Consider the following 12,266-nt stretch of genomic DNA (forward strand, 5'->3'; position numbering starts at 1 on the left):
CTAGCTTCTCAAATGTGAGGATTTGCTGCTTTTTCTGTTTTACATTAATGATTATGTTTACATGCACAAAATATTCCAGTTTTTGCCCTTCTTCCAAAAAAGACAATATTCCTACAAAGCTGTTAACACAGCTGATGAAAATTAATATTCCACCAATTTTTCAATTTACATGCAGCCCTGCAGACTCTGATTAGCGTGCTCTAACAGGTAGTTTCTCATGTCAAAATAAGGAGGGTGGAACAGCTGAAGCCGCTTGTGTCATTTTGCCAAAGAATGCTCCTAAAACCAGGATAATCAGAAAATGCTTCATTAGAAAAAAGGCCTAATTGGGAATATTCAGACTGAATATGCTGTTTACATGACCTTTGTCAAATTCAGAATATTGTCATATTGAAAAAATTATTCCCGGTTGTCTGCTGGAAACCAGTGGATTGCCCCCTCTGGGTTGGGAGAGAGTTATTTCCTCAAGCGAAGGAGTTGAAGTATCTCGGGGTCTTGTTCACGAGTGAGGGTAGAGTGGAGCATGAGATGGATCTGCGGTTCGGTGCGGTTTCTCCAGTGATACAAGTGCTGCGCTCGACCATCATGGTGAAGAGGGAGCTGAACCAGAAAGTGAAGCTTTCGATTTAATGGTTCATCCAAGTCCCAACTCTCACGGTCATGAGCTCTGGGTAGAGACAGAAAAAATGAGATCACTGATACAAGCGGCCGAAATGAGCTTCCTCCGAGGGGTGGCTGGGCTCAGCCTTAGAGATAGGATGAGGAGCTCGGACATCCAGAGGGAGCTCAGAGTAGAGCTGCTGCTCCCTCGTGTTGAAAGGGGTCAGTTGAGGTGGTTTAGGCATCTGATCAGGATGCCTCCTGGGCGCCTCTTGTTAGAGGTGTTCCGGGCACGTCCCACTGGTAGGAGGCCCTGGGGTAGGCCCAGAACATGCTGGAGGGATTACATATCTCATCTGGCCTGAGAACACTTTGGGGTCCCCCAGGAGGACGTAGAGGGACTGGGGTGCTTTGCTCAGCCTGCTACCTTCGTGACCCGGCCCAGAATAAGCAGATGAAATGGATGAAAAAGCAGTTAATGGATAATGACCATTATCGTTAGCTGCAGCCCTAACAATAGTTTTGCATCAAAGATTGACGTCATCAGTGAACTGTATCCTGCAAGTACCTGACAGACTGTTTAACAAAACATTAACGCTGACTCCCTCTGGTCAAAGAGGTCTTTTGATTTAATGATCATATCTGTTTTATGCGTATTTTTCTTTTTAAGTTTAATTTTTAAACTTTCAAAAAAAAAAAGAGCTTGTCTTTTATCTTTCAGAGGATTCACAGGTGGAGGAAAGGCCGAAGAGCCAAAGCAGGAGAAGGACGACGTGATCAACATCTTCTCTGTGGCCTCGGGGCATCTGTATGAGCGGTTCCTCAGGTGAGCATCAGAGATATGACGCAGAGAAAGGGGATTGCTGTATCACCCAAAATCCTTAAAAACTAACATCTCGTCTTCTCATGTGTACAAAGACTGTTGATTTAAGCACCTTTGTTCTCCCAGCTCTGTTGCCACTAGTCTTTTCATTCTCCCTTCCCTCTCAGGATTATGATGCTGTCAGTTCTGAAAAACACAAAAACTCCTGTCAAGTTCTGGTTCCTCAAGAACTACCTGTCCCCGACATTCAAGGTAGGATTTTTTACTTTAAGAAAATCAGCCGGCCACTGATCATTGATGTGGAGATTTTCTCTGACGGCTGCAGCTTTTTTCTCTGTCTGTCAGTGATGTGAGCTTCAAACAGGCGCTCTGAAAAATCAAGGTGAAACATGCAGCTGGGAAAAGATTCTCACTGTGGAGGAAAATCGCCGGATGAATGAGAAAGACTTTTGTGCTTTTCTCGGCCCATTCATCATTATCAGCGCTGTTTTTATGATTGTTTTCACTCTGGTTTTTAGTTGTTACGCCTCATTATGCTGCAACACACTGTGTTTTCTTTGTATTTGTAAAAGTAAAAGATTGTTTTGTTACCACTCAGCCTGTTTCCATAGTTAACTCCATAGAGGTCCAGTCTTGCAGTATAAAGGATTGATCTTTATTTTGACATTTACAATATGTCAGGACAAAGTCTACAGACAGCTGTGCTTTCTGTTATCTGTCCAAAAATATTATATTGATTCAGGATTATTTCTACTGTAGATTGTGGTGTTTTTAGATTTATGAAACTTTTTATATGGATGATGACAAATCGATAAGCTCAAACTTTTCTTTTTAGCACCTGTATCTTTACGGACATTGTCGCAGACTACCTCTCCATCAGGGTTTCCACATTCATGACATTCCAGGAAAAGTTATGAGAGTAGAAAAACTGTTTTCCAGGCCTGGAAATGTTTTGGGGAAGTTTTGAAGATACATTGTTTTGGCTGTCATTTAAAATATGATCAACCAATAGTCGTCATTTAGACCCATTAGTCGACTAGTCGCCTGCATGTTTATGATATTAATTAAATTATTAACTTATATATTTTGTGCGGGGCAACACAATGGTTTGAGTTGAAGGTGTGAGAAAGAATAGTATCAGTAACATTGTCAACACTGTGCTTCATTACAGAGAAATACAAAACCGTACTAATGAACCTTCATTAATATAGGCCTATATTTTATCTACAAGTGCACGTCACACACTGAGCGAGCTGCCTGTTAATGACACTGTGGGCTAATGGGCATGTAGCTACTTCCATGTTCCAGATGATACCTCATGTTTGTAGTCGACCAATGAAGATGAGTTTACATATCACCTTGGGTTCGTCCTGTATACACAGAGCAACCAGTCGTCTGTCTCTTTTTCTGCTTGAAGAAAGTCATGGAAATGGGGTAAAATATTATGGAAAGCTTTTGAAAAGTCATTGGTAAAGCGTGTGAGAACCCTGTTTCGTGCATGTCAGTATCAAAGTTTTGATACTTATTCTGGTTTTCAACAGATGGCCTGTTTATTGATCAGTGTATTTTAGACAGTTACAGTATGCATGATTTCACTGTGGAGCTGCAACAATAAGTTGAGTGTCAATTAGTCGATTTCCTAATTTTCTTCTGTTCTATGTCATTTTACACTGAATATTTTAGGGATGTGGATTGGGATGCACAATCATATCAGGACGCAATTGGTATCAGTCGATATCGGCCTTTAAAATGAACTATCAGAATCAGCCAACATGTTTTTTTTTTTATCAAGAATATTGACTGTTGCTACAAATGTGCATATCGGATATTGCCAAAAAATCCAATACTGTGCATCCCTAGTTGTAGACTGACAAAACAAGGCATTTGAAGACACCATCATAGACTTTGAGAAACTGGGATAGATGTTTTTCACTGTTCTCTGACATTTTATCGACCAAACAATTGATGGATTAATCTAGAAAAAATAAATGGATACTAAAAATAACCATTAGTTGCAGCCCTGCTCCATTGCACATTGCCTCTAGCATCCTTTTATAAATGCTGACCGTCCTGTTCTGTGCATGACCATCTTGCAGGAGTTCATCCCCCACATGGCAAAGCAATATGGTTTCCAGTACGAACTGGTCCAGTACAAGTGGCCTCGCTGGTTACACCAACAGACCGAGAAGCAGCGGATCATCTGGGGCTACAAGATCCTGTTCCTGGACGTCCTGTTTCCTCTCGCTGTCGACAAGATCCTGTTTGTGGACGCTGACCAGGTGAGCTCACACGTAGCTGTGCAAACACTGTAATTCATCCCGCCTGTGTCCAAATATTTGTTCTTAATACTGTTCAGATTGTAAGCTGATGATATGAAAGGAACTAGATGAATTAACAAACAGCTGATGCTAAAATTACGGTTTATTTAAATAGAGTCTGGCGCTAAAATCAACCTGCGTAGTTGTCCCTCCATTGTGACATTAGAAAGTGTCACATTTATCTTGCAAGTGTACTCTTCTTCAACGTTTTGTTTACTTCCTGGATTTTTCCCACATGGAAATTCTGACCAATCAAGAGCAGCTTTCTCATGCAAGGCATTTGATCTGGTCCGCTTGTAAATGCTGCCGTGAGAACACGAACCAACTCTAGGCAATTATACAACTTTGTAACAAAATTAGTCCCTGATTCCGACCAAAGCAAGACAACTCTAGGTCTGAAAGCAGCCTGAGAATAACAACCTAAACCCGTCAGTGGCAAAAACAAGCAATTTAGTGTAAGTAAATTGATGGTGTGCAACTGCCCATTAAAGTTAACAGTCTGTTTCTCAGCTGCTGGCTGCAGCGCCCACTCTCAAAACTGGACCAATTTGAAAAATCGTTGTCTCCATTTGTCACTGAAACACAAAAACATGACAGTCAGTTGATGGACCAGAATCATTGCAACAATTCTGATTCAGTTTATGAGCAACAATACCAAAAATTCACTGGTGCCAACACCTCAGATGGTTTTTCTTTTGGTCCAAAATCAAGCAAATATTGACAACAGCTTTCGCTCTTTTCTGAACTGTAATCAGGAAAATAATAATGAATATTAATAATAAGCTTTATTTGTAAAAACACAGTGACAAAGTGCTTTATGAGACAAATATAATAGTATATGACATCAGGATAAAAACAGCAATAAACACAGTGAACATAGGCTGAGACCAGATGAATCGGAGTGTAATAAGAATAAATAAATAATGAAATTGATAAAAGAAGGGTATGTATTAAGGAGTGTTGTAAACGAAGACACTGAGTTTGCTAACTCCAGTTCCTTGGCTGAGCAGTTTCACAGCTGCGGGGCTCTAACAGAAATTGCCTGGTTTCCTTTTGTAACGAGGTCGCTGTAGCTGCTTTATTAATTAATATTTAAAACAAGTGTGACACTCTGACGTGATCCATCTGTATTGTCTCTGCTTCAGATCGTGCGAACAGACCTAAAGGAGCTGCGTGACTTCGACCTGGAGGGAGCTCCGTACGGTTACACACCGTTCTGCGAGAGCCGGAGGGAGATGGACGGCTATCGCTTCTGGAAGTCCGGCTACTGGGCGAGTCACCTCGCCGGGCGCAAATATCACATCAGGTATACGCACTCTGACAGCTCGGCTGAGTTGTTGCCGTCCCTCTCGAACACACTCACACACACAGACACGCTCTCACTCTCTGTTTTTAATACATATTTCACTTTCATGCATATTTCATGTGTTACTGTCATTTATCCCCCGCAGCGCCCTGTATGTGGTCGACCTGAAGAAGTTCAGGAAAATAGCTGCAGGAGATCGACTCAGAGGACAATACCAGGGGCTCAGCCAAGACCCCAACAGCCTTTCAAACCTCGACCAGGTCTGTCTTTTCACCAGCTGTCCATATTTGTCATTTTAATGCACCTTTGGAATCTGATTTTAAACACTAGCACAGTTTTAAAGGACTGTTTGGAGTATCTCTACACAGCTTACATCATCACCCTCAACCTTTTTCCCAAATTACATGTTTTTAGATGTTAATTTCCATTTCATTTCACTGCTTTATGAAACCTAAAAACACTATCTGTGAACATTTTGTTGCCTTCAATTTATTTTTTGTGGTTGTGAGAAAGCACTGTAGTGAAAACGTACTCTGTTGTGTTCAAGGAACCTCTGAAATCTGAGATTTGAGAGTTTTTTTGTTGAACAGCTGCAGTTTAATGTGAGAAATGACACATTTCATCTGATCCTTTTCACAGTGCAGTTGTTTGCTAATTATTTTCTTCTCTGCTCATGAATTTATGACGGCATATCGTGAACACAACACTGTTGAGCAGACAACTTTCGCATTTCAGACTCTCCAATGAGCTTAACACAGCAACAAGGAGAGCCTTTAAAACAGCTCCATAATATTATTGTATTACCACACACCCACAGAGTGGTGCATGTTAATTAAGTAAATGCTTGTCTGCACATTGTAGATCCACCTTTATATCATGATTTTAATGGTTTGAAAAAGCTGATTTAAATGAATCGAAAGCTTTAACATACAGTGTCCAGGTTTGATTTAAACAGAGGTAACCATCACAACTGTTCCCATTAAATTCTCTTTGCAAAAATCTCTGTGAGACTTCCCGTCCCCACCTCCATCACTGTTCTCACTGTCTGTCTTTTTCTTTCCTCCAGGATCTGCCCAACAACATGATCCATCAGGTGCCCATCAAGTCTCTGCCTCAGGAGTGGCTGTGGTGTGAGACCTGGTGTGACGACACCTCCAAGAGGAGCGCCAAGACGATAGACCTGGTAACAACAGTTTGTCTGTGTGTGTGTGTGTGTGTGTGTGTGTGTGTGTGTGTGTGTTGATGTCAGGGACAGGATCAGGAACAAAATGCTCAAAAAATAACAGGGCAATTTCACAAGGCATTGATTGCAGCTGCTGAAAGCACCATGAGTTGCACATTACTCCATCTCAAGGTCTGATTCATAAAAGATATTGTGTTGATGATATTACGGCGCAAACACGGCCGTAAAGTTTTGCAGCTGAGTCCAATTTTCCCTTTTATTGTCTTATTCCAATTATGCGTGTGGCACAGTAAAAATGTCACCTTTGTGCCAGAACAATGGCAGAGAGAAAAAGAAATGGACGAGGTGCAGAGGCGCTGCAGGCGAGGACTTTAAACGTGACAGAGGATGGCATGATTTGCACTTCAGTTAACACCAACTCTCTCAAGACGCAAATAATGTCTCTGTAACTGTGTGTGGCGACCAGCGCTGATCTCTGTGAACTCAACTGGACTGTTTTTGCAATGAGGCTCATTTGCATAGAAAGGAGTCACCAAATGTATTCTTATTACCTTATTTAAATACTTGCAAACAGCACAGGAGCACCGAGACGTTATTCACCCTGCAGCACAGTTAAAGGTAACTTAAGCCCATGTTTTTTGTGTCCAAGTGACGAATGAGAGCAACAGTTTTTGGAATTGGCCCAGCAGTGAGCAAGGTGAGAAAGGCTGAAATGTGACGCCTGAGGCCAATCGACCTCCGCCAATTTTTGTTCACTAAAAGTGGCTATTTTGCTGCTGACAGGCTTAGGTTGTTATCGGAAGTGTCTGACAACATTATGGAACCAGCCCTCGGCATTTTCAAACCCACCAGACTTCATTACATTAACAGTTAGTTTAGCGTGTATAGAGTCAGCATATTTTCACATCTGACTGGGTGAATGAAGAGTTTATTTTAATCAAACCACAGCTGGTGATTGTTGGAACAGGAGAAAGACAAACCAGGACAGTTTGTGAGTTTTATTAATTATTAGTATTATTTATTCTGGTGAGTTTGACTATGGCGATTGCAAGGCTTTTACTGGTTAAACAAAAAACGTACTCTTTACCAACAAGGTCTATCTCTGTCAAGATCCTTTCCATAATGTTTTAGACACTTGGAGAAACATAATAAGCTTGTCAGTGGCAAAAAGGAAACACTTATAGTGGACATAACTTGACGGTGCTTAATTGCTTGCTGGGGTTACATTACAGGCTGTTTTGTGGCGGCTGGCCGCTGGGCATCGCAGCTAAAGTGAGAAATACCTTTGATTAATGGCAGCTTTGCCTGCAGGGGCAGGACGGGGTGATGCAAAACAAGGATATTTTTTCTAAGCATCACCTAAAGTAATGTGACAATTAATCCTGTGTTAGCACTCAGGTCGCAGGAACGTTTACCATTATAGCTAGAAAAAACAATACTTTAGAGTTTTCAGGTGATTTGCTAAGTTGGCAGTAGACGTGCGATCTGCCAGTTTCCTTTGGCACATCTGGAACTCGAATCTTTGGGGGTCATCTTCACAAATTTCATATTATTTCAAATGCTTGCCTTTTTTAACATCAAGCTAGCGTATCTCGAATTCTGTCTCAAGTGGTCAAACTGTCACAAATGATGCCTGTCACTGAGTTTAGATGTTCTTGTCTGAGAAACTAATAATTAATGTTGATGCATAATGAATTATGTTGGATCACTGTTTTTTAATTTATGAGCTGTTTGAGATTTTTTTTTTGGGTAATGGTTTAGAAAATTGGGTACTCAAATAGTGATTTGGACCTTGTTTACAACGTCAACAGTCGAAGCTTTGAAGCACTTGTGTCAGCTGTGGACAAATAGGGTCCAGGTTGAAAAATAACTTAGCCTTTAAGGGTGCATTTCACCCATTAAAGGGTTTATTTTTGCCTTATTTATGAAGGGTTAGTAACCAAAAAAGCCGCACAATCCTTTTGTGAAGTCGCCCAACAGTGTCATAGACCTGTAGCACCCTGCACAGTTCAGCAGTGGGGTTTTCTAAAGACTGCCATGCCTCTTAACAGCCACTAGAGGGCAGACAGGCCAACTGAGAGAAGTAACTGACTGAATATAGAGCACTGAGTTATTGAATGAGTTTGTTCCTGGATAAATTAAGTGATTCTCATATAAAAGCAACAAACACTAAGATTAAACATAATTCCATATTTAAGTTCACAATTTTATTCACAAAAACAGATATTAAAAAAAAAATATATAAGTACAATTCATAAGAAATATTGGAGATGTAAAATGGGACACCCTGATAAGCTTTTGAAAGCTTGATGATAGGCCCAGACATGAAGCAAATCGTATTTTAAAATGCATTTACTAACACTTTGTCTAGATTTAAGAAAAGGAAGTGCTTGTAATATACAGTAACATTTATAACCTACAGAACTCCCAAGACTAACCTAAAACCCAGAGACTAAACTGCCCTACTTTTAACTACTAAATGATCCTAAGACATTTTTCCATATTAATCATAAAGCGTTTACATTTGGGTTTAAACTGTTTATAATCTGTGTTACATTTTCAGTTAAACGCTAATAATTGGAACAGTAGAGTTATTTTTGATAGAATCTTAAAAAAACAAAGTGGGGCTGTAAGAGAGGAACATTGCCGCCACACATGCACACACACACACACACACACACACTTACACAAAAAGTACTTACCCTCATGATTCTGCCATGAACACACACTCTGACTTGTCAGCACAGGAAGTAACAAATCAACACTTCAGACTGAAATAAAAGTGAGCTCTCTGTCCAGATAACAGCTCGACTCCCTTATTATTGTGGTGTTTTGTTTGTGTCTGCTCACAGAATTTGTGACTTAAAGGACAACTTCGGTATTTTTCAACCTGGGCTCTATTTCCCCATGTGTATGTGTGCGTATGATCCATGGGTACCACTCGTTCTAAAATTGGTTCAGTATTGAGCTGCGAAACGAGCTAAAACGGTAATGGGGGCAAATGCGTCCTGTATAAAAGTGCTTTTTTTCGCCACTGACCGGTTCAGATCGCCAGTGCTATCTCTGTAAATAGCATATTGTAGCGGCAGAGGGGGAGTGGTGAGTGTGAATGAGTGGAGTCAGCTGTCAGTCAGTGTTGGAGCAGAAAGGCGGAAGGCGTCCCCGCCTGGTAATGTAAATGAGTATGTTGTTGTGAAGTGTGTGTTACGCTAGAAGAGTCAGAGGACGGAGTCTTTTACGTGCTACCCCCTGGAGTGTTACCGGAGTTTTTGGGGTGCTCAAATAAACAGGCCTTTTTCCTGAACGCAAGAACAGGATGTCGAGCAACACCCCGTACAGCTTTCATAGGCTGCCTTTGTCGGACGGCGAGATGCTGAAGTTGTGGCTAGTTGTGCTACAAATGGATGCTAACACTCCTCTGCAGACACTGCGCCTTGCAGACCATGAGGTCTGCAGTGCTCACTTCTCCCAAAAAGACTACTGCCAGCCAAAGAAGAGAAGACATCCAATCCCGAAACACCTCTTCCTCAAGAAAATGGCTGCCCCACGAGTAGAGAGAGCTACAGACACAGTGGAGCAAAGCTCTTGCGAGATGATGTCACACACAGCCCAGAGGTAAGGGAAAGGCTAATTTACAGAGCTATTTACAGAGATAGCACTGGCGATCTGAACCGGTCAGTGGTGGAAAAAAAGCACTTTTATACAGGACGCATTTGCCCCCATTACCGTTTTAGCTCGTTTCGTGGCTCAATACTGAACCAATTTTAGAACGAGTGGTACCCATGAATCATACGCACACATACACATGGGGAAATAGGACCCAGGTTGAAAAATACTGAAGTTGTCCTTTAAACGTTCCAAATCATTTCCACAGATTAAATAGATATATTTTAATAGATATATATATCTATAGAATTATCTTATCTCAAAACTGACTTAATACATTAAAGATATGTAAAACAAATACTAAAATTCTACCGCACACAGTCACATAATCAAAGTACATTAAGGGACAGCATAAAATAAAGTAGTATATTTAAAGAGTACACCCTGATACCATCATCGAATTCAATCATCTATGTTGGAAGACTCCTCATGAGTCAGTTGAACAGTTTGATGTTACAGTGGTGGTGAGACTCTCGTGATCTGAGTCTGTGTCCCGAGGGGAGCAGCTCAAACTTGAGCCTCTGAAATTTTTCCCTCGTGGAAAATGTGACGCAGATGCATAAATGATCACTTTAACAAGATGCAGCCTGTTCTCTTCACCTGCTGAGAGACCACCAAAGCAAGTAGTAACAAGGCTCATTTTTTCTGATCTCAGTGTAACAACCCCATGACCAAGGAGCCCAAGCTGCAGGCTGCGGTGAGGATCGTGGCCGAGTGGACTGACTATGACCAGGAGATAAAACGTCTGCAGACCAGAGTCCAGGCGGGAGTAAACAACACAAAGAAACAGAAAGGCACAGGCACAGGCACAGGTACTGAACACTCACAACCAGCTACGCTCAAATCTGCTCCCACATTCATCAACATGACTGATGTTTCTTTGTGTCTGTGTCAGATGTTCACATAGAGCTGTGAGGATCCTGAAGCAGCTGTGACGAGGCGGTGAACTGGACTCTGTTTAAAGAGTCTGCTTCATGAAGAGAGGCTCCTCTCCTGCCTTTGGGGACTGCTGGCACACTGACCACAAACCAGTGCGGCATGGTTTTGTTTCTGTTCTTTTTATAACGTGTGAAGGGGAGTCAAAGCAGTCAGGTTGAAGAGGTTTTTCTGTGAGCGTGTGTGCAAGTGGTGAGAATGTGTTTTGTGAAGCGATTCGTGGATATACTGTTTTTTTTCTCTCCGGTATAGATTTATTTCCCCTGTAATAGATGTCAGTCTGTACGTTTGCACTGATGGGATTCTGGTTCGGGCTGTGGTCGGACCACAAAGGGAGGAGGACCTTAGAAATCGTGCTGCTGGTTAACTTGGGTTTTAATCTGACAAACTGAACATTTGGTGTTGGGAGGGGTTTCAGCTCACTGACGGGAAGAAGGGCACGGTCACGCATGAGCATAATTAACTTTAGCAAATATTTGCCCCCGTTCACTTCCATTCAATACGAGTGAAGGCACGAATAAAAGATACACTCCTGGTATCTTTGCGCTGCATGGAGTTCAACTTTAGTGAAGTCGCAGCCTCAACCAACCGCAAACAAGTACGGGTGGAAGAGACGTTGACTGTTGCCATGTTTATCCAGCTGTTGTTGTATGGTAATGGACATGAAAAATACAAACTGCCCCACATGAGATGCTACCTGGCTGACAGAGAGTTAGGAAACACACGGAATGTAAGAAAAAGAATGTACCGCTAACATCATATTAATAGCAAGCCTGCTAACATTAGCTAGCTAGCTTGCTTTTCATGTGCCTCACACCCAGACCTGCCCCCATTCAACACAATTATGGCCTCAGCAGGCGATTGCTCATATGTGACCGTACCCTGAGGTTTTTGGGCCTTCCTTTAAATTTATAACGGGCACAGGTGGATTTACACTTGTATTTTACAGAGTCCATATGGTGAACAGTCATTGATCATTTGCCAATTTTCACACCTTAACACAAGAGCTGGGCAACATGTTGGAAATCAGTATCATGACATCCGTAAGGTTTTTTTAAATCGATACAGCAAGTTAATGCAAAATAACACTGGTGTTAAGGGAAGTGATGGACCCACTATGCATATCTTTTTAATCTCAAACTATAGTGCCCAACTTAACTTGGAAGCACTTAAAGGGATCGTCTTGATTGTTTTTTTTGTTTGTTTTGGAAGTGGAGTTGTATGAGGAACTTATCCAGAGTGCCATTATGGAAGCTAAGCAATGTACTGCTGTTGATGGAGACAGCAGCAAAACATATTTTAACCACCTTAAAAAGAAAAAAAATAAATAACAGTTGAAGTGCACGCTATATTTAGAATATTTTCTCAGCTTTCCTCAGCTCTACCTTGTGGCTGAAAGGGAACGGAAACCGTTATTTAGGCTCTCTTCAAAGC

At 41.5% G+C, this 12,266-nt stretch overlaps 1 protein-coding gene across 2 annotated transcripts in view; it reads left to right on the forward strand.

Moving 5' to 3' along the window:
* The window catches only part of uggt1 (UDP-glucose glycoprotein glucosyltransferase 1), a 62,911-nt gene extending 51,359 nt beyond the window's left edge, over positions 1-11,552 (forward strand). For both annotated transcript variants that reach the window (XM_049596173.1, XM_049596175.1), the window contains 8 exons: positions 1,322-1,426; positions 1,591-1,675; positions 3,520-3,702; positions 4,887-5,047; positions 5,193-5,307; positions 6,114-6,230; positions 10,552-10,708; positions 10,792-11,552. In XM_049596173.1, coding sequence (XP_049452130.1) covers positions 1,322-1,426; positions 1,591-1,675; positions 3,520-3,702; positions 4,887-5,047; positions 5,193-5,307; positions 6,114-6,230; positions 10,552-10,708; positions 10,792-10,811 — 943 coding nt within the window. In that variant the 3' untranslated portion in view covers positions 10,812-11,552. The remainder of the gene's footprint in view (positions 1-1,321; positions 1,427-1,590; positions 1,676-3,519; positions 3,703-4,886; positions 5,048-5,192; positions 5,308-6,113; positions 6,231-10,551; positions 10,709-10,791) is intronic.
* Positions 11,553-12,266: the final 714 nt, after the last annotated feature.

Source organism: Epinephelus fuscoguttatus, linkage group LG14 (assembly GCF_011397635.1).
Source record: "Epinephelus fuscoguttatus linkage group LG14, E.fuscoguttatus.final_Chr_v1".
Classification (NCBI taxonomy): domain Eukaryota; kingdom Metazoa; phylum Chordata; class Actinopteri; order Perciformes; family Serranidae; genus Epinephelus; species Epinephelus fuscoguttatus.